At 41.7% G+C, this 22,440-nt stretch overlaps 1 protein-coding gene across 2 annotated transcripts in view; it reads right to left on the minus strand.

The window, feature by feature from the left end:
- Positions 1–632: 632 nt before the first annotated feature.
- Positions 633–22,440, minus strand: part of PCLO (piccolo presynaptic cytomatrix protein) — a 519,980-nt gene continuing 498,172 nt past the window's right edge. For both annotated transcript variants that reach the window (XM_039518832.1, XM_039518825.1), the window contains 3 exons: positions 4,548–4,682; positions 3,771–3,916; positions 633–1,483 (listed from right to left, as the gene is read on the minus strand). In XM_039518832.1, coding sequence (XP_039374766.1) covers positions 1,343–1,483; positions 3,771–3,916; positions 4,548–4,682 — 422 coding nt within the window. In that variant the 3' untranslated portion in view covers positions 633–1,342. The remainder of the gene's footprint in view (positions 1,484–3,770; positions 3,917–4,547; positions 4,683–22,440) is intronic.

Here is a 22,440-nt window from a genome sequence, read left to right on the forward strand (position 1 = left end):
AAGATCCCCTACGCAAAGTTTCAGTCCAAAGGAAATTGTTACTGCTGAGTTATAAACGCCTGAAAATAGAACTTTTATTTTGGAAGCTCTGACACAACCTTAAGTTATAGTGTTGCCAGTGACCTTCATTTAATTACATACTTCATACCTGACAAGCCACTTTTGAATGGACTATTTCCAGTCATTCACCTGAGTTTCTCAAAGGAAATCCTCGACACGCATTAATGTTTCAGTCCCCAGATGGTAAACATTTTGTTATTCCTTCTTGTTAGCTGTCAAGAAGGAGCGTGTGTCACTCATGTTGTTGTTGATCCAGAACCCCACAAACAGCAGGGTAGCATGAGCACAGTGGGTCGAATGTTTCAGAGTATATGCTATATATTTTAAACTTTTACTGCCTTTAAACAGTCTAAGGGTAAGGCTGATCACTGGAGACAAAAAGGGAATAGTTGAAATGATAGTATCGATCTCAGTGCTTAAACTGTAAAGAGACAAACCCACTTTTGTAAACCGCTGACCCAAAGGGAAGGATGAATTGCAGTTTCATTAGCACAGAAAACTTTCTCTCCCGCCCCCATCCTTATTTAGTGCAGTTTCCATGTGATCCTTTCTCTTTCCAACCACTCTCCAAAAACAAAAACATAGCCATGGATGTGCTTTTATTCTTTACATTCCAGGACAGAGACCTACACCCACTGTTAACGCATGGAAACAAATGGAATAGTTTTGATCTGATTCCCTATAGTGTATCCTCTTTACATAAAGAAAAAAAATCATGTAAAATAATGTTCCCACCACTACAAACAGCCTGCAGTTTGTGTCCTGTGGCATAATCTCACAACAACAAATTATCAGAGATTCTAAGGTGCAGAGGAACAAGTTTTACACTTCTGATAAGTGAGATTTGAAAAACCAGTCATCCTAGGTGCTTTTGCATAAAATGATCTCCTTCTGGTTGCACAGAAACCCAGATTGCTCTCTCAGACACACTGCTTCCAGCCGCAGCCAAACTCTGCATTAACAGCTGCCTTCAAGCCTTCATTATTTCTTTCTGAGTTACTCTCCTGACAGCCACAAAGAGTCCAACATCAAGGAGCCCTCATATCAATCTTCTTTTCAAACTTCCTCGCTTTTAGTTCTGGGCTCAGTTTTTTCTTTGCTGTCTTTTACAGCAAAACAAGTTGACTAGCCCTCATTTAAGTGTGCTGTGTAGCCCAGAGCCCACTCTTCCCTACTTTGTATTCTGAAAGCCTAGCTAAACACAATATCAAACTATAGTCTTGGAGTAATGCCATTTACAGCAGACGCTGCAAGGTTTAGTGCCCTAAGCAGACATGTCTGCTCAATGTGTTTGTGTGGAGCTGACCATCAGTTTGTGCCAGTTTACTATTCTTTTCCTTAGATCCACTTTGTCAAGCCAGATATAAGCTTCACCAATCAGTGTCTTTTTCATAAACTTCCCTCCATTGGAGACAAGTAGAATCTGGGAAGAAAAAGAAATATGGTTAAAATTGTCTTATTAACTGAATTACACATGCCACTTGCTGGTGTACAATAAAGATTCAGAAATGTTGACATCTACATTTGCACCTGCAGAACAGTAAGGAAACATCAGCCCACAGCCTGCTACACAAGGATCTTTCCCCATTTGAGAGGGAATGCAGTGAATGCAGAGCTTCTCCCCAATTCCACTTCCTTGTTCTGTGATCTTCTGGCTAGAACAGATTAATGTAATTCAGCAGTTCTGGATTCTATCCTCAGTTCAAACACAAAATGTGGCTTTGGTGAAGTCACAAAGGCCCAAATTTTTGACAATGGCCTATAATTTTGGGAGCCCAGTTTTAGACATCTAGTTGTGTTCATTTGGGACTTAATCTCTATCTATCTCATTTTCCTCATGTGTAAAATTGATACAATAATACTTCTGTAGAGGTGTTGAGAAGCTATCTTCATGAGTGTCAGTCATGCATTTTTAAAGTCTCAGATGAAAGGCACTATATAAATATTATACAGGAAAACTATGTCAGAACAACACGATAGAAGTTGCAAATTCAAGCACTCAAAAGTTAAGAAATGCCATAATTAAGGTTGCCTGTCCCAGTCACCTCCCCACCTCAACTCCCAGGCTCCTTCTCCCCACCTCCTAGCCTCTGGACCCAGTCTATCCCTGCAAGCTCCTTGTCTCCGTCTACTGCCCCATCTCTGAAGATTCAGCTCTTACTCCCTATGCAGCTTCAGATCAGGCAGCTTCTGCCTCCACATTGCCTGGGTCCAGCAGGAAAGGCATTTAGAGCACAGGAATGACAGTCCCTCTGTTCTCATTTCCAGTGCGCTCAGTCTCAAACCCAGTCCCAGACCCCAGCCCTGAGCTGCAATTGCAAGGGAAGTGCTGCTCAGCCTTTAGCTGGAGCATGCCCAGAGTAAACAGAATATTTGGAGATTTTAGCTGCTCAAAACTGAAAAAAAAACCCCAATCTTCTGAGCATGCAATTTTTCAAAGGTAAGATTTGAGCAGATTTTCATAGGTGTGATAGCCTGTCCCTTTAAATGTTTGAGCACTCCCCCCCCCCCACGCCAGTGCAAAGCCTCACTTTCATGTTGGTTTCTGATTTGCAGCCAGGACAAAAAGGCCACCACACAGCAGGGAGATGTGTTTCTATTAGCTCCCTCTGTGTCTGTTTACTTCTCTGCTGGGTCCAAACAGAACAGTGCGGGTGGCAGAAGATACATCCTGAAACAAAAGCCACCCCCCTGCCAAATTTCAAGTCCCTGCTGCAAAGCACAGGGGCACTAGATCTTTTCAAAGGAAAGGTCATTGTAATTTTTTAACATGGGCAAAACAATATATTTTCTGAAGCCTCTTTCTTGGAAAGAGCTCAGCTGTGTGGGCTGACATTTTTCAAACCAATTCAGGCTGAAGCAGACACCCTGCATGGAATATTGCAACCCAATATGGTTAAAGTCTGGCAGTTATAAGTAACTACAGGTTGGGCAGCCATAATAATAGTAGGTGGTGCCATCAGTCCTGCCTATATTAAAGAGACATTATTTTTAGACGAGGTGTTTCCAGAAGAACATTAGGGTTAACAGGTAATGAAAATTAAGATGAGACATACCGTATTCTGTTGCCTACTCTTGCACCAACCCAAGGAGCTAGCTGGACACACCGGGGAAAGCAGAGTGCACAGTCCCTCTGACATGCTGAGCAGCAGGGAGAGGGACTGTGCCTCCTGGCGCAGCTCCACACAAGTTTTGGTGTGTGCCAGATTGTAAATTAAACAAGCCGACTCCAGTGCGTTATGCTTCACATCTATCGCTTTGAGCTTTGGTATATTACTTCTAATAAATGATAACAACACCTGGCTGCTAAGTAGCATTTTGCATCTGAAGATCTCAAAGTTCTCTGCAGAGCTGAGTAAATATCATTATCCCCTTTTAGCGATGGGGAAATAGAGACTATGCAACTTGCAGAATCTGTGTCCATGAGTCAGAGGCATAGCTGTGAATGGTACCCAAATCTTCTGACTCTCAGTCTTGTGATTCATTCACCTTCAGGACCATCCTTCCCCTAAAGACATGACATTAGGTACACTGAATTCAACCTACTAAAAGACAGCAAGAGAGTGGAGATAACTGTGCTATTTCCTTTGCAATCTTATTTTCTCAGTAACCTGTTAGGCGAGTCACTGGGATTGGGAGCTTGATCTCTAATTCCCACAGCACAGCCCGGAAGACATATAAAATTATGTTGTAATAAGATGCAGAATTACCTGAAGAGAATGCCCAGCAGGACTCAGACTAAATCGAAATGTCTCGTTAAATGAAGGCTCTCGGTCATGTCTGCACACTCTGGTTTTCTTCTTAATTACTCTCTTTTGGGTAGCGATATTGACAACATACAGCTTCACATACAGATCTGTGGAAGAATAATTCAACCTATGATACAGGCACTCTTAAGGTGTCATTGTCACTAATGATTTCAATGGATGAGATGCACAGAGACAAAATACACCTCTCTATACGATGGAGCCATATCCTGCTGTCATTTACACCAGAGTGAAACTGGAGTCACTCCACTGAAGCCAAGGGAGTTGCTCTGGATTTACACTGGTATCACTGACTGCAAAACCAGTCTTGATGTCTTTATGGCTCTGTCAAAATATTATTGCTGGTAGGAATTTTTCATCTGAAATATTTTTTCAATGAAAAGTACCTTTTTTTGTCAAAACAGAAATTTCCACCAGAAATGTCTGTTTTTTGTGAAAACACAAAACTGAAAAATGTTCATTTTTCATGAAACAATAAACGGAAACATTTTGAATTCAACATAAATGCAGAAAACATTTGAAGAAAAATTTCAACAAACACATTTTCATCAAAAATGTTCACAGGAACAAAAAAAACCATTTCCCTGACAGTGCTACAGAATACGTCATTTTGCTTAACAAACAAAATGATTTCCCTATGGTAATAATATCATTAAATGTCTGAGTCAGTGTCCTGCTTGATGCTCATTACTGTATCATAATGTTGTTTCTGACTGGTACCTGGTAAGTGATCTGGAGATTTAAACTTGTAGGTGATATTTCTGCATTGAAGGATTTCAACTATTAGCTGTTCTCCATCAGTCTTCATTTCCTTCTTCAATGCAATCTTGATTTCACCCATCACCTGGGTTTTACCTGGAAAGCAGAAAAACAAAACCCATTACAGTGAAAGGAAACAGAGGAGGGCTCTTGGTACCATACTTAGGAAGGAGATTGTTTTTATACAGCACCTCTCATTGTAACAAATGAGAAAAGTATAACACGACTATATGAGCAAATGGGGCAGACATATGCAGTCAACAGTAGCACATACATAGACATCAGAACTTATTTGATTTAAGAAGCAAATAAGGGAATATTTTCTAAAGTGATTTAGGACCCTAAATCCCATTTTCAAAAGCGATAGTCATTTGGGGCCAGATTTTCAAAGGTGTTGAGGTAACTAATAGGTGCCTAATGGGACTTCCAAAAGCACATAGGTACCTAACTCACATGGTAATTATGCTCCTCAGAGTTTTAAACATTATGCTGGGTGCCTATCTGCATTTTAGACACCTAAATACTTTTGAAAATCCGGCCCAATCTGGTTAAGTATCGTTGAAAGTAAATGGGTTTAAGTTCCTAAGTCACTGAAATGCTATTGAAAGTTTTAGGTCAGGACTCTGAAATTACCCCATTCAAAAAGAATAAGGGATATTATTCAGTGTACAATAAAGATTTATAAACATCAAATTAATCCAATAAGCATGCATGTGCAATTAGTTTGAACTGTCATAAATTCCCTAAGAGCTCTCTGGACAGGACTACTCTATGTCAAACTATTAAGTATGTACGTGGAGCGATGCAATTATATTCCCTCTAGATGATACGTGATATGGGCCATATTTTCCCCAGGTATTATGTGCGTGTACAGTGGAGGCGGGGAGAGGCAGAAGAAAAGAGCCTTCCTCCACCTTTGTGCAGCCTGCACATGGACTAGGCAGAATGGCAGGCCCACAGTACAGGCATTTCTCCCGGCTAGGTGCCCAGAGTGGAGGGGGATATGCTGCATTGCTTAAATGGGCAGAGATGTATGAGTGCTCCCCTGTGCTGCTGGCAGAACATGTCCTGGCTCTGCAACAACTCAAAGTGGGGATGGGCCTAGATTACCTGTATCTGCCACTTTGCTGGTGTAACGTAATGTTTCACCTTCCTCTTCACTTGGGGCCTGATCCAAAGCTCAGTGAAGTCCAGGGAAGTCTTTTATGTCTAACTCTTTGGTGCCAGCTGGGGTTTAATGCATTACCAGGAAATCCTTGCAGGTCTTGCCAAGGAGTTATCATAAATAGTGATCTTGATGAATGGAAACAACCATGTGCCTTTCAAATTGCTACAAAATCTCGCTTTTCTTAAAGCATCAAAATTCCCAAAGTGACTTTTAGATGCTACTTCCATTTCCCATGAATATATAACAGCACTTGAATAATTCCCATTACACAGCACCAGCTGCTGGAGCACAGATTTCCATGAGAAAATCCTCACATACCGTATTGTTTTCCCCATTTAAATAAATTTGTACTGAGGTCATGGAAAGTCGTCAGCTAATTACAGAATGCCATCACCCCAAACTGGACCTGGTAGCATCAGAGGATGAAATCCTCACTCAGCTGGAGGCTTCCCATTGACTTCAGTGGAGTCAGGATTTCACCCCTGGAGGGACAGAAGGGACTCGTATGTGGGTAGGTGAAATTACTATCAAGCCTGACAATCAGAAAACCTTCCACTGAGGGTCTGCTCCTGCTCTTAATCCACTAATGAGAGTTTTGCTTTGACTTACATTCCATCAATCAAAGCACCCATTTTTTTGCCAGACCCACTAACACAACATATAGAGCTTGACTCTCTTCTCACTCAAAACCGGTCTAACCCTCTCAGTGTAATTACATCAACGTAAAGCACATGTGTGTGAAAGATCAGTGATGCCCATGGTGTTAGGATCTGTGACTGTGGCAGAAATGGTTTACCAAGAGCCAAAACAGGCAAAGAGGAGGGTCAGATACATTATTACCATTACCCATAAGTCCGTTCCATCTGATGTGCCACTCAACCTCAGCGAGGTTGTTAAGATGGCAAGGGTATTATCCTGCAAAGTGCTGAGCAACCAATAGGAACTGCCAGTATTCAGCACATTGCAGGCTTGGACCCCGAGTACTGAAAGACTCGGAAACAGAGATGGCGGGTAGAGCTGTGTCTTGTTCTGTAGATAGACTAGCAAAGGTGTTTATGAAGGCAGCACACATTTCAAAGCTACAGTGGCAAATCTACCACATGCTTTGCCAGTGCTTTGGTCAATGTTGTTTTTGCATTGAATCCCATAATAATTAACTACGTGAAGCCAGTATAAACAGTTGTAGCAGAAACCTATGATTAGTTTCAGGCAATCTTTATTTAACCACCAGCCTTTCCTAGAACATCTGCCAAGCTTTTTATTTTATTGCCCCCTCCATCCCTGTCCCTTTTACATTCATTTGCAACATTTGTTGAGGCAACATCTTTCCTGGATGAGTCTGCTTCCTTTTTTTTTTCACTTACATGTCTTTTCAATATAACACAAAATAATCCAGCATGGAGAAATGTTACATGGGATTCAGTGGACTAGAGAGAGAGAGAGAGATGCTTACAATATCTTACAGTGTGTTTAAAATGTCAGTCCCGTTTTATGATGCAGCACTTCAGTGTCTCAATATCCAGCATTTTACAGGAGATCAGTGTGTATTCCCCACTGATACTTTTCTGCTATAACAGCTACACGGGGAAAACATATTTCCTTAGGGAGGATACTTGAAACCTGATAACCCTAATGTATCTCCAAATTCATTTTCACTTCTCCCACTGTGCGAGATTGAAGTTGTTTAACCTGATTCTTTGAGGGACTCTCTGGGCCCTTGCACCAGCCTCATGATACACAGGACTGAAACACATTGTTGCTTTAAAGAACCAAAACTGTTTTACAGACTCAGAATTTATCTCACTGCCTTCCACCTCTTTGGCTTCCTCTGTCCATTCTCTCCCTTCACCCAGCCTAGCATAATCACTCTGAATGGTATACAGACGTATCCCACCTCCTCATTGGTTTGGGGGTTTGGTTCTCAAAATACAAACACATTTAAAGCAGGGCCATACTGATGGGGTAGTCACTATATAACTGCCTAGAACTGTCCAGGAGAGTTCATAGTTGGTGAAGACTGAGCATCTCTTTAAAAATGGGCTTGGCTTTACCTATTTTGAGATGTTTTAAAATTCATTCTCCTGGGTCTTTATGGCTGATCTTGGAGTTCAAGGTGCTCAATACCTTATAGGATTGGACCTTCATTGCACAGTTGATCATACATTGATGGTTTATCCAGAATAAATCCAAACCTTGTGCACTCGTCCTCTCCTGAAATAGGACTGCTTTTGTATGTTATTTAAATCTTACCTAGTTGCTGAAAACGTATTTACTCAGGTGCAAGAATAGCGTAACGGGCATGTTTAGTTGATTAAAACTACCTTAGAACTGTGTTAGCAAGAACAATGTAATTAGATTCTTTAAAAAATATAGCTATGATTAAGTATTTAATGAATTTCTACAAGACAGGATAATTATTGCTTATTATTAGGCCATCAGACTTATTAAGCATCCGTTAGCAATTAAGAACTAATTGATTAAATAATTTGCTAAAAACTATTTTCTTAAATGGTAACCTTAAGAAGTTGAGATGTGATATAAACTTAATTTTTTCTAGTGCCAGTGATATAAACCCTTATTCATATATAACTATGAGCCTCCATATTGCTGGAAAATTGGATAACGAGAGAGTTTATTTATTAATTAATTTCTCTGCAGTTATTGAACCAATTTACTGCATTTATAAATCATGGGGCTTTGTCTCAGTTCTGCAAAGTTGGAAGTATTTGTAATGTCATTTTGCAGTGTTTTTTAAGTTAATTATTAATAGCACCAGAACCCTCAGCTACCCTCTTTCGAGGGTTATGTCTGTATTCATAAGGCATGGATTTCACCCTTTATTTTAACTTATTTTTAATCAGATACCTGTTATCAGTCAGAGCTTGTCCTAGGAAGGAGTGACCCTTTGGTTGAAGCACCATTTGAGTAGTGAAACCATTGACTGTGGGATCAGTGACAAAGTCTTTGGGGCAAAACTGGTCAGATGAATAGTTTATTTGCTGAAAATGCTGTTTCAGTCAACCCACAAATATTTGCGAATTTGACACGAATGTTTTTGGCCATCCACAGAATGCCCAGAGGAGGAGGAGATGGTGGGGGTGATGCCGCTGGCCCCACCCCCTGACCTATATCCCAATAGTTAGGGCACTCCTCTGGGATGTGGGAGACCCAGGTCTGAATTCCCACTCTGGAACAGACCTGAAATGGACTTTTTTCAATTCACAGAAAATTCTAACAGCTTTTGACCAGAATCATTTTTTTATATGTTTTTGTAACTACCACTGAACCAAACAATCAGTTATTAGCTCAGCTTGTGTCCTTCTTCTTCTTTTTTTTACAGCCCAGTTCAGGAAAACTGGTGAGGATGCACAGAAATTTTAATCTCGTTAGGGCAGAGACCACTTTTTGTTCTGTGTTTGTACAGCACCTAGCACAATCGTCCATGACTGGGGCTCCTAGGTGCTACCACAATGCAAATAATAAATAAATACAAATAAAATAACAGACTGAAGACTCCTGCTGGAAAAGAAGCAAAATGACAACCCCTCCCCACTGTTTCTCAGTGTTCCTAGATTAGCTTGTAAGGCCGACACTGCTTCCAACGTACACAGGAAATACACAGCTCACAGGGACTATGTTCCTCAACATGTGAGAGGTAGAACCACAGAATACCTCCTCCCGCCCCCTCCCAAATGAGCTGGCCTCTTGAATTGGTGCTTTCTGCCACATTACACTTTATTCTTTACATCCCAAATCCTCTCCCTGGCATCCAAACCAAGTATCTCATCTGGGTGCTGGAAAATTAGACAGGAGGAACGAGGGGAACCCGCCAGGCACATGGTGGCAACAGAGTTTCTTTGTGACTGCAGCCTGCTGACTGCAGTGCTCCCTACCCCACTGTATGTGTTGGTGGGGAGAAGCCATGTAGCAGTGGATTATTTAAACCCCACCCCCTGTTTCTACCACTGCGCATGTTCAGGGAGATGGTGCCTGCACTGCACAAAGACCACATGCCCCTTGAATCCTGCCAACAGATGGCATTGTTCCAATATAATGAAGCCTTCCAAACTCATGGAGGAATGGGCATGATTTATCTCCTTAATGAACATTCAGAATGCCAAACTCAAGACCAAACTTCCTACATGGAAGTATATATACATAAGGGAAGAGACAGCTGGGTAAATAACAAGAAAAACCTTACAGATTTTAATTTAGATGGTGTGCCAGGCTTCTGGTATACATGTTCTGTTTTGGATGAATGTTCTGCATTAAGGTTAATCAAGTTAATTCCTTGTCTTCTAATTGGTCCTAAAACTATTTTTAAGTATGCTCTGAAGACTTGCTATTTTTTACTGTAAATGTTACATCACTCATCCTGAAATAATAAATGACACTCCATACAATTTCCATAATCTTGCACTGTACAGCATAAGATGAAGAGATGTGTGGTAATTATCATAGTGTCATTACAGGCATAAGAACTGAAATAAAGGCTTCCTTTGTTGGCATCTAATTCCATTTATTTAGTTCTTTATCTGTTTTGATACCCTAAGGGATTGAATTAATGAGCTGTGGGAACTGTACAATGTTCATTGATGGAATATTGGCATTTCTTTTCTGATATTTCCTTTACTTTTGTCACACAGATACCTAGTGATGTGGACATGGAACAGTTATAATCATTTCTAGCATAGTATAATGAGCCAGGATGTATTCTGGGACTAAGCATTGTGCATGCAGTTAGGCATTTGTATCGCTTAACCTAGCATGCTCTTTGGTTCAGCTAAATTAGAATAAGAAAATCCAACTGTCTCCCTCCATGGTACTTAGAAAAATGCTAGAATTGGTAGCATTATGGCATTACAGCATTAACATTACAAAAGGGTCTTAAAGTCTGGATGCATGAATGAGTACCCAGAACTCCTGAGGTCTGTCCCCAGATCCTGGCCCAAAATTGATTCTCTGTGGCTTTGGAAAAGCCAGTTTAGCGCTTTACCTCACCTCTAATACAGGGATAATACTTACCTATCTAACCAGGAATCCTACCTGTTTGGATTCATTATGTAGCACCAGATACACAGCAAAGAAAGGTGCTTCTCTCCCCCTTGTGTATTCCATGTGAGGAGCAGCAGAATTATAGCCTTTGTGCCCTCTTGGGAATGCATAATACCCCAAAGAGGGTGCAGAGAGGAGCTAGTGCCATGCCTGTGTCCTCCTCCACCATCCACTGACCAGTGGAGCTAGCTGGTCACACATAGGGCTATAAGCTTCTTTCCACCAAAGGATGCAGCAGCAGCTGCGAAGCCTCTGCTGACTGCCTTCTGTGTCTCTGGAGCACTGTGGCTTCATCCCTCCTTCTTGCCCCAAAAGACAGCTGTATCATAATGGCCCACCATGGTAAATCGGCCTGAAGATGAATAGTGCGGTAAATGCTAACTCTTTATTATTTAACGTTCAGCTGACTGATATTACCTCACCCATCATGGTATTAACTGGCATTTTGAAAACCATATTAGCCTATAATTTAAATCATATAAGAAAAACCTCAAAGCCCTTACTCAGGCAAAACTACCAGTCAATGGGAAGTGTTCCCTTTATACAGATGGCAGAAGTTGGCTCAATAATTTACTCTTTCTATTAAAAAAAAATTCCAGTTATTTGCAATGGTCTCAGTTCATGTTCATAATGCATTTCATCCTGTCATGGTGACATGAGCCAGTTGCAGAGCTATTATGAAGTAATGATGGATGAACATTATAAGGAACGTCTCAAACCCTTCATATGCCAGAGATTTTCTATTCTATTCTCACTGCTTTGAGATCTTCCCTTCTGTTCTTTGGGTCCTAGCCATCTCCCAAATGAGTCACATCTTTCTCCTTAAAAGCAGCAAAGAGTCTTGTGGCACCTTATAGACTAACAGACGTCTGCCACAGGACTCTTTGCTGCTTTTACAGATCCAGACTAACACGGCTACCCCTCTGATACTATCTTTCTCCTTTAGTACCTTCCCTGAAAACTCCTACAATCAGTTTGCAGCCTGGTTCCATCCCTTCCCTCTTCCTTTGTGAAAGTAACCAGTAGTTTTATCGACCCACCTACCACATCCTTGATGTCACTAACATTTTCCACCACCACTCTCCAAATCCAAATTAGTGCAAGGCCTATGTTTTCTGGTCCTTTTTCATGGCTCTTCTCTGAATTTGCTCCAGTTTATCAACATCCTTCTTGAATTACGGACAGCAGAATTGGACACAGTATTCCAATAGCAGTCGCACCAGTGCCAAATACAGACATAAGGTAACCTTTCTGCTCCTACTTGAGAAGCCCCTGCTTATGCAGCTGAGGATTACATTAGCCTTTTTGGCCATAGCATCATACTGGGAGTTCATGTTCAACTGATTATCCACCATGATGCACAACTCCTTGTCAGAGTCACTGCTTCCCAAGATAGAATCCTCCATCGTGTACATATGGCCTACATTCTTTTTTCCTAGATGTATACATTTACATCTAGCTATAGTACAATGCATTTTGTTTGTTTGTTTGTATCCAGTTTACCAAGCAATCCTTGCTCTATGCGTGACCTGTCCTCTTCATTATTTACCACTCCCCCAATTTTTGTGCAAACATTGTCAGTGATGATTTTATGTTTTCTTCCAGATCGTTGATAAAAATGTTAAATTAGGGCCAAGAACCAATCCCTGCAGGACCCTACTAGAAACATGCCTGCTCAGTTAGGATTCCCCATTTACAATTACATTTTGAGATGATCAGTTATGCAGTTTTTAACACATTTAATGTGTATCATGTTAATTTTATATCTTTCTAGCTTTTTAATCAACATATCTTGTGGTACCAAGTCAAGTGCCTTACAGAAGCCTAAGTATATTATAACACTGTCACCTTTATCAGTTGGGATACATAGTAGTAGATGTTGTAATACGCTATAGGCCATTAAGACCCAATGTACATGCTGTGTGCTTGACATGAGTACGTGAGTTGTGTGTCGGTAACTGAAGCGAGGATTTAAGGTTATGAGCGGTCAAGGACGGTCTGTGCAAAACAACTTTGTCATGTTCATAAGAGGAAATGGAATGTCTTGAATAATGGTGGCCTGCCCGGAGATGTTTTCCTGGAGTTATGGGTGAAAGACTTAGTAAACAGACAAAGAGCTGATGACATGACAGACTGGTCTATAAATAGTTGCCTGACATATCTGAAATTTGAAGTCAGACATCAAGCCAGAGCCCTGATAAAGAAGAGGTGTGCAGCACGGGGCTCCCCACGCCTTATGATTGGATCAGACCTTGACTGGCCACCGGGGGGGAAGGCCTCCACGTGCGTTGTCCTTGCTGTGTCTCCAGGTACCTCCCCGAAGCTCCCATTGGCCGCGGTTCCCCGTTTCCGGCCAATGGGAGCTGTGGGGGCGGTGCCTGGAGGCATGGGCTACAGGGAAGTGGTGCTGGCCACATCTGAGAGCAGCATGGTGCCTGCGGCACCATGGGAGGCAATCCCGCGGGTTGGATCCAAAGTCCCGAGGCACCGAATCTGGCTTGCGGGACATAGTTTGCCCACCCGTGGTCTCGTCAATGCAGAGTCATCCCATACTTCATTCCTGACATCTGCATTCTGACAACTCTAGCCCCTTTGGCATTCGACCACCATACTTTGGTTTGCAACTTTGCCCTGCTGGCCTCTCTAGTGTGAAATTTGTTGCCTTTTTTACATCCATCTCAATTCATCCTTTGCCACTTTTAAGCAATACTTAAAAACATTCTGCTTTAAAATTTTATAGGCGCTCAAAACTCCTGCTCTCTCATATGCAGACACTTTGGCTCCTCCCCCACCCCAGCCATGTAATATCTTATTGTTTTCATAGATTACAGTAGAAGGTTTTCATAAAAAAACTCTTACTGGTATTGCATCTTCATTCACATTGTTATTATTTATTTGTACTTCGGTAGTGCCTAGGAGCCCCTGTCATGGGACCGGTTTTGTTCAATATCTTCATTAATGATCTGGAGGATGGCCTGGACTGCACTCTCGGCAAGTTTGCAGATGACACTAAACTGGGAGGAGTGGTAGATACGCTGGAGGGTAGGGATAGGATACAGAGGGACCTAGACAAATTAGAGGACTGGGCCAAAAGAAACCTGATGAGGTTCAACAAGGACAAGTGCAGAGTCCTGCACTTAGAACAGAAGAATCCCATGCACTGTTAAAGACTTTGGACCGAATGGCTGGGAAGCAGTTCTGCTGAAAAGGACCTAGGGGTTACAGTGGACGAGAAGCTGGATATGAGTCAACAGTGTGCCCTTGTTGCCAAGAAGGCTAATGGCATTTTGGGCTGTATAAGTAGGGGCATTGCCAGCAGATCGAGGGATGTGATCATTCCCCTCTATTCGACATTGGTGAGGCCTCATCTGGAGTACTGTGTCCAGTTTTGGGCCCCACACTACAAGAAGGATGTGGAGAAATTGGAAAGAGTCCAGTGGAGGGCAACAAAAATGATTAGGGGGCTGGAGCACATGACTTATGAGGAGAGGCTGAGGGAACTGGGATTGTTTAGTCTGCAGAAGAGAAGAATGAGGGGGGATTTGATAGCTTCTTTTAACTACCTGAAAGGAGGTTCCAAAGAGGATGGATCTAGACTGTTCTCAGTGGTACCTGATGACAGAACAAGGAGTAATGGTCTCAAGTTGCAGTGGAGGAGGTTTAGGTCAGATATTAGGAAAAACTTTTTCACTCAGAGAGTGGTGAAGCACTTGAATGGGTTACCTAGAGAGGTGGTGGAATCTCCTTCCTTAGAGGTTTTTAAGGTCAGGCTTGACAAAGCCCTGGCTGGGATGATTTAGTTGGGAATTGGCCCTGCTTTGAGCAGGGGATTGGACTAGATGACCTCCTGAGGTCCCTTCCAACCCTGATACTCTATGATTCTATGGACCAGGACCCCATGGCGCTAGGTGCTGTACAACACAGAACATAATGACAGTACCAAAAAGTTCACAATATAAGTGCAAGAAAAGAGACATCAGGTAGATACAGACACAGAGAGGGAGCACAAGGACATAGTGAGATAATACTGGTCAGCACGGTAGGCAGTGGTCTTTGTATTCCTTTATTGTATTTATCAGTAGGGCCCTACCAAATTCAGGGTCCCTTTTGGTAAACTTCATAGTCATAGGATTTTAAAAAATCTTAAATTTCACAGTTTCAGATATTTAAATCTGAACTTTCACAGTGTTCTAACCATGGGGGTCCCGACCCAAAAGGAGGTTCAAGGGAATTGGGGGGGTGTCACATGGCTATTGTAAGTGTTGGCAATACTGTGACCTCCCTACTTCTGTGCTTCACTGCCTTCAGAGCTTGGCTCCCAGCCAGCAACTGCACAGAAGTAAGGGTGACAATACCTTACAATGCCACCCTTACTTCTGCACAGCTGCTGGTGGCAGTGCTGCCTTCAGAGCTGGGCTCCCAGCCAGCAGCCATACAGCTTCCTGCAGCCTGGGGCAGTTCCCAGAGGTGGGTCTGACCTGGCCCCAGGAGTGGTCTGTGCAGGGGAAGAGGAAGTCCCGTCCCTCCCCAGCCCAATCAGGACTAGCAGCTGGAGTTCAGTGGATGGTAGGAGCCCCTGACTGGGGTGCTCCTAACCCTGCCCCATCCCAGCTCCAGGCCCAGAGCTTAAAGGGGCCTTGGTACTGGCTGTGTGTGTGTGTGTGTGTGTGTGTGTGTGTGTGTGAGAGAGAGAGCGACAACAGCACCCCCCTGACCACGGCACACTGGGCAGTCACCCACATAAACATCCAGAAGACCGGCCATGTCCCCCCTCCCCCCAGGTGGCCACTCCTCCCATACCATGCCACCCTCACTTCTGCATTGCTGGTGGTGGTGGCACTACCTTCAGAAATGGTGCCAGCAGCTGCCACTCTTCAGCCACCCAGCTCTGAATGCACTGCAACCCCCCTGCAATAGCCAGGTTTCACAAGGGAGACCAGATTTCACAGTTCGTGATGCGTTTTTCATGGCTGTGAATTTGGTAGGGCCCCATTTATCAGGAGTCATGGAGCTGTGTCCAAAGTGCTGGGGAAGGTGGTTTAGAAATACAATTATTAGCTTTAGCATTATTACCAAAATTCATACTCTGCAGAGCTACTGGGAAATAACAATTCATCCGTGACCTATCTCCATGAAATATACTTTATGTTCTTATTCTGCAGTAATTTAGAAACACCTTCCCCAAAGCAATCAACATACGTCCATCCTTGCACTAATAGCCATTCCATTAGTTGCTATTTCTTCCCCAGAGCACTGAGCTGAAGAATTTGCAGCAGGATTATCACAGGAATATTAATACTAGCAGTAGATTAGCAGAAAATTCCTGCATGAGATAGTAGTAAATTTCTGAAAACAAAAAATCATGTAAACAATATGAACTTGCAAAATGTTCAAACTTCAACATTAAGGCATGACAACTGTCATCTTGTCCAGCATGGAGAATCTCCACAGCTAAAAGCCTGAGTCTTTCTACAGCTTGAACTATAGGACCTGTGGTCAGAGTTACAAAGGGTTTTAGGCACCTAGACATGAAAATTGGTGCCTGGTGGGGTTTACAAAAGATCCCAAGGAGGTTAGGCATCTGAAAGTGAAGAGACAGGTCAGAGCAAGAGTAGGAACACTGAGGTGGGTGACTCAGGGAGACCAGATTTGCTTAGAAAACATCTTGTGATAAAATAAGAGCTGCTTTTAAAGAGTATTCTGTTTGGAAATGTATTTGTCAATCTTAAGAATATAGTCTTGCTTCTATTCACTAGAGATTAGTGAAACTTTCATTGACTTAACCCAGGGAGTACCATTAGGTGCTAAGTCTAAAGCAAAATGATTAAAAACCTTAAACAGGTTCATACCATGATTTTTAAAGTCATTCTCCTTCAACTTCAGATATAAGAAGGCATGTTTATTTGATTTTTGCCATCATAGACTGGTAGAGATTGGCTTTGATGTTGGCTAAATCAGTGTTGAAATTTCTGTTTGGAGAGCAAATAGGTTTCTGTGCCAGACATGGTCCCACTGAAAAGGGAAAGTATTCTGACCCTGTAGATTGCATGGACGCGTTAAACCAATTAAAATAAAGGATAGTAAGGGAATAAAGCCAGAAGATCTAATTTGATGGGAGATTGGCAACTGTATAGATTTTGTAGGAATCAGTGCATGCATTTGATAAGTAGGAAAGTTAATGAGACTATTAAACAGACAGGGGGCAGTCCCATACCTGTGACAACAGTATAAAACCTGCAGAGCACATAATGCTGGCTGCCAATGTATCCCAGCATGTAGGCCCCCCAAGTGGCAAATGTCCATCTTCTGGCCCAAAGCCAGCCAGAGCAGCCCCCAAGTGGTCACCACGGATGGTGGCTGGGATGTCTGGGAAATGCAAATCCTGGATGAGCTTTCCATGTGGCAAGCCCCAGGATGAGGTTGGGGATGGAAAATCTATTTGTCTTCCTCTGGGTTTGAATTCTCCCATCCTCCTCTCAGAGTAGAGCTGCTCCTCCTGGTGGGGAAAAATAACATTTCCATCTCCCTGCACCAGTGAGTGTGTATGATAAATGTATTTCCTATGACTCGATCTCAATTCTGGCATCTGATTGACCTGTGTAATTGATTCAGAGTGGCCATGTGTACTCCACAATAAGGAAACCTTCTCTGAAACAAAAAGTACTGGGTAAGTCTCCTGCTACAATGCCAGGCACGCAGAATTTCAGCCAACTACATTATCTAAAGGAAGGTGAATCTCAAACTCCATTTATCACAAAGAGCTACAATGATAATCTCATTTTATACCTTGGTTGGAGTCAAATCCAAGCTTCCCTGCAGTCTCAGAATATTTTAAATAGTTGTTGCCGGTTTTGTGTGGCATTGAAATGTCTCACTCAGAGATATTTAACAGCTCTACAGAACATAGCTAAGACATGCGGGTTTATGGATTTGTTGCTGACCATACAGCTCGGCTGTAGACTAACAAGCTGCCCTGAGTTCAGGGCAACACATAACTGCACCACCTTAGCAGCTAACCAGAAAACAAATTGTACCTCACAGTCACGATCCTCCCCAGTTTCCCCTTTGCTCTGAAGAGGGAGTAAGGCCCATGTTCTGAAATGTATTCAGGCACCTGAAGATGGAGATAAGCACCAATGGGATTTTCAAAAGCACCAAAATGAGTCAACCTATGGGAGTTAGGTGCCTAAATTCACTTTGGTGCTTTTGAAAATCCCATTTAGGTTTTAACTGCTCTTTAGGCACCTAAATACTTTGAGGATCTGTCCCCTCATGCTCTAATATGAACTATTCTGGTAACACCTACTGTATACTTCAGTCAAATTTCAAGACACACAAGCTTAGATTTAGAGTCTCAATGAATTTCTTAAAATAGCTTTATAACTTTCGATATCTTTAATCACAGCAAGCTAAATGCTGATGAATATTGCACGGTGATATTCTGATTAAGCTTGGTTCAATCTTCTCATTACTTTCACATCACCTTATATAAAGGGATATATCAGAGTCTCCAGATACAGCCCCATAAATGATTGTCTGCATCAGCTCAGCTAAAATGAATTCTGATGATGGAAGGCACACATTACCCTGGCTTTTCTATGGGCAGTAGCTCAAATAAGAAGAAGGAAACCATTTCATGTCATATATACAGTGCTACCCAAACCCTGATTAATATAATGCACATTAAGCCTTAGGATGGTCCCATTCTATTACAGTTTTACTAAAGCTATGCACACACTACAGCTTACGTCAGTGTAAGTTATGTCTCTCAGGGGTGTGACTAAGGCTATGGCTACAATTCATAGCTTATAGCTGCTAGTGCAGACACTCTAAGATGATGGGAGAGAGCTCTCCCCTCAGCTTAAATACTCCAGCCCCCATGAGTGGTGGTAGCTCTGTCAGTGGGAGAAACTCTCCTGCCGACATAACACTGTCTATACTGGCACTCAGGTTGGTGTAACTTATGTCACTCAGGGGTGTGGCTTATTCAGCATCGGTGTAGCTGCACCGCCGTCAGCTCTGCAGTGTAGCTGTAGCCTAAGAAAACACTGTTTTGCTAGAGAAAGAGCAAATATGCAGGTTTTTAATGGGAGCTTGCAGTTGCTTCACTACAAGAAGACAATCATCTCGGTCTAATATAGAATCAGCATTCGGTGAAAGTAGGACAAGCGACTCTGCAAGCTCTTTTTCCATTCTCTTACATAAAGAAGAGTACACAAAGTGTTTCTTACTTATACAATAGGGAGACGACAGCTATAGAGAAACTGCTTAGAAACTTGCTCAGTTTATGATCATTTGAAAATCTGTTTTCCTTCCTTCTCCAACCAAGCAAATTTCTCATTCCTTTTCACCTTGATTGCAAGTTTATCCATAAGTGTAACTGCAATTCTGACTGTCAAACCCGTTCCTGAGTCAGATTTTGCTGTCTTGGCCAAAATAATACAGGATCCTGATCTCAGTGGCGAAGGAAAGGCATGAACAAAGATTTGAATTTCTTGAGCAGCCTATAGCGAATTTGGTTACCCTCTTTGCTCATAGCAACTACTGAACTCCCAGGAATTTACACATTCTGGTTTAACTACTGGAAACCTGAACATATGAATTAATATCAAACTGGATTATATTATAGTACAATGAGAGCACAATGGACCTGAACCTAAGATGACTGAAGTCAATGCAAAGACTTTTATTAAATTCAGTGAGCTTTGGATCAGGTCCAATATTACCACTTTAGTCTAAGGTAGAAAATAGATAGTAGATATTGGGATAGTCTGCCAAGGAAATTAGTAGAAAGCCCATTGCTTCAGATCCTTAAAACTAGAGTAGAAAAAGCACTAGATAATAAATTGTAGGAAAGAGATCTGGCAAATTGGGTTTATCCATCCCCCAACTCTGTGGAGCCAAAAAGAGAAGAGAAGAGAATTAATTGGATAGAATATTCTGTAGGTGGAAATATATATATACATATAAAAAAACAAAAACAAAAAACCACACAGCTGGAAGCCTGGACACCTACATTCATGTAATGTGGAATTCATTGTTATATGATGAGAGCAACATAAGTGCTAAAGTGTAAAACACAAAGGGGGGGACGAAAGATACCAAGCAAATTGCCTTAACATTAGATTGAAAACCCAGTCCCTGTGATCACTACTGCCATTAGAGAGAAATTCCAGTTTAGGAAATTTCATACTTTATCCACTTGGGGGATCACAGTGAGAAAAAGACAAAATGTACTTACATAACCACAGCCAGCCCTGCCTGTCCACAAAAACAAAACGAGGTGTATCATACGGACATTCGCAAAGAGCTCTGTGCTACTCAACACTGAAATCCTCCCACCCCCTTGCTTCATCATAGAGATGATTTTAAAGTGACATCAGCATTGTGTGGTCAAATTTCATTTGTCTCCAATCATGTTTAGGTATGAACTGAAGAAAATACTGAGGCCAAGATCTTAAAAAGTGAATACTTAAAGCGAGACATCTCAATCCTTATTTCGGTAATTAGATAGATGGCTTGATTTTCAAAAGTGGTGACTTCAGTGGAAGCTGCTGGGAGTGCAACACTTTCGATAGTCAGGTCACTTATTTAGACTCCTAAATATGGACTTAAGTGTCCAACTTTAAGCATCCACTTTTGAAAATCTTCACAAATAAAACTATGTTACAACACCACTGAGGTTTTCTAACTTAGCCGTTTAAAGGCAAAGGAAGTCAGCATTTTTTATGCTTGCCCTCTGTCCTAAAACTCCTCATACTGTGCCTGTGCATTTCAGGGATTTGCCTAAAGTGTACGCATATTTGTATCTGTACTATCTGTGATACGCTTTCATTTCAGTTAAACTGAATAATGCCTGACTGTGCATGTGCTGCAAAGAGAACACAGCATTGCTTGTATTTTGTATGCAGTGGAACAGGTTGTTTTATTTCACACGTTATTCACAGCTCAAATTGCTACAGTCATTTAAAAAACCCATACAAATGCACTTTACATATGTAGTTGCTTACAGCTTTTTGTTGTGGGAGGGTAAGGGGAAGAGAAAAGGACGCATGAATGTATCTATAGGCATACACAAGCTAATGCAGTACTTTAGTATTATTAAATGACACACACTAGGCACAGTTTCATTTCTTGTTAGCCACTGGGGGCCATAAGTTAAAGTTTTAAGAAGGAGACCGTAACTTCCCACCTTACTCTCAACTCCAAGAGGCTCAACATCTAAGGGCATAAAGTGGCCCTCAGATCTCTATATTAGTTGCCAGCCTATTCAATAAAATGGAGGTGCTCTCTTGAAGTCGTGCCGACGCAGCTCTGGAGCTCTCATTTGGGATACATACGACACAGTGTAGGGCACCAGAGCAGTTGCTGCTGCATGGATCCTTCAAGTGAAAAACAGATTATGCTGTTAGAGTAACAGCCGTGTATAGCCCTTTATGAGTAGTCCCACTGACTTCAGTGTGACCTTCTGCGTTTGTACAGTACCTAGCACAAGGATCCTAGACTAGGGCTCCTGGGCACTACTGTAATACAAACAAGTAAATAAATAGTCTGTGTAAGTAAGATCATGAGAATCTGGTCCACAGAATAGACAGTTTAATGTATTGATAAGAACAGTAATAGCTATAGATGAGTCTAGCAAAACTCTTTGTATTAGAAAAACATAATAGACTTCAAGAAATCTAAGTCTACCTTCCAGTGTTGCCGGTGTCATATTGTGGCTGGCTGTGGGACTTGTGGCAAAATTCTGCTCTCAGATGCACACATGCAATACTAATGAGGTGCACCTATATGAGAGCAGACTTTGGCCTGTAGTACAGGGAAGGAGGATCATGTTCCATTCATCACAATGAATGTGGATCCAACTCATCCAAAACTGTAAATCTATTACTTCAAATTTTTCTTGGAAGGCGTGAGACTGAACAGAGTCTCAGTGGAGAATAGTCAGTTTCTAGCAGAATACAGTAATGTCCACACTTTGTGATGATACACAGGAGAGGTTATTCACAGTTGTTGTGGATGTGCTTTCTAAAGTTGTTTCCATCTCTGCCTTGTTAAGTCTTTTCTGTATAGCTCTTTGTAAAAACTACTTTAAGGTAGTTACCCTTCTGTCTGAAGTCTTCATGTTTTTAAATCAGTGCTTTTGATTAACACATAATTTACATTTTGGCTCTCATTTGGCACTTACTAGCACCGTTATTTCTCATCTATGCACCACTGGCACCAACTAGCTGCTATAATAGGTGCATTCTAAATCTCAGATTTCATTGCACTTTTTAATTCATTTATATGCATAAAGTCTACAGGGATATACTTGAACAAAAACATCTTGCATAAAAATTTAGACCATCAGGAAAAAATAAGGAGTCAGGGGAATAAAAAAAAAATAACCCAACAACAACGCTAGATCTTACCTGTGCAGAAAACCTATGTATGAAAGAAAAATCTGAAGGGAAAAATAACAGTGTGTCTACATCTGATCTCACTTACACTGGTATAAATCTGGAGTGACTCCACTGAAGTGAATAGAGTTATATCAGTGAACACGTGTGATATCAGAATCAGGCCTAATATTGCAGATTGTAACATTTTGGTAGGTAGATAAAAAGGACCTTACACCTCATTGCTACA

This window comes from Mauremys reevesii, linkage group 1, assembly GCF_016161935.1.
Source record: "Mauremys reevesii isolate NIE-2019 linkage group 1, ASM1616193v1, whole genome shotgun sequence".
Lineage (NCBI taxonomy): Eukaryota > Metazoa > Chordata > Testudines > Geoemydidae > Mauremys > Mauremys reevesii.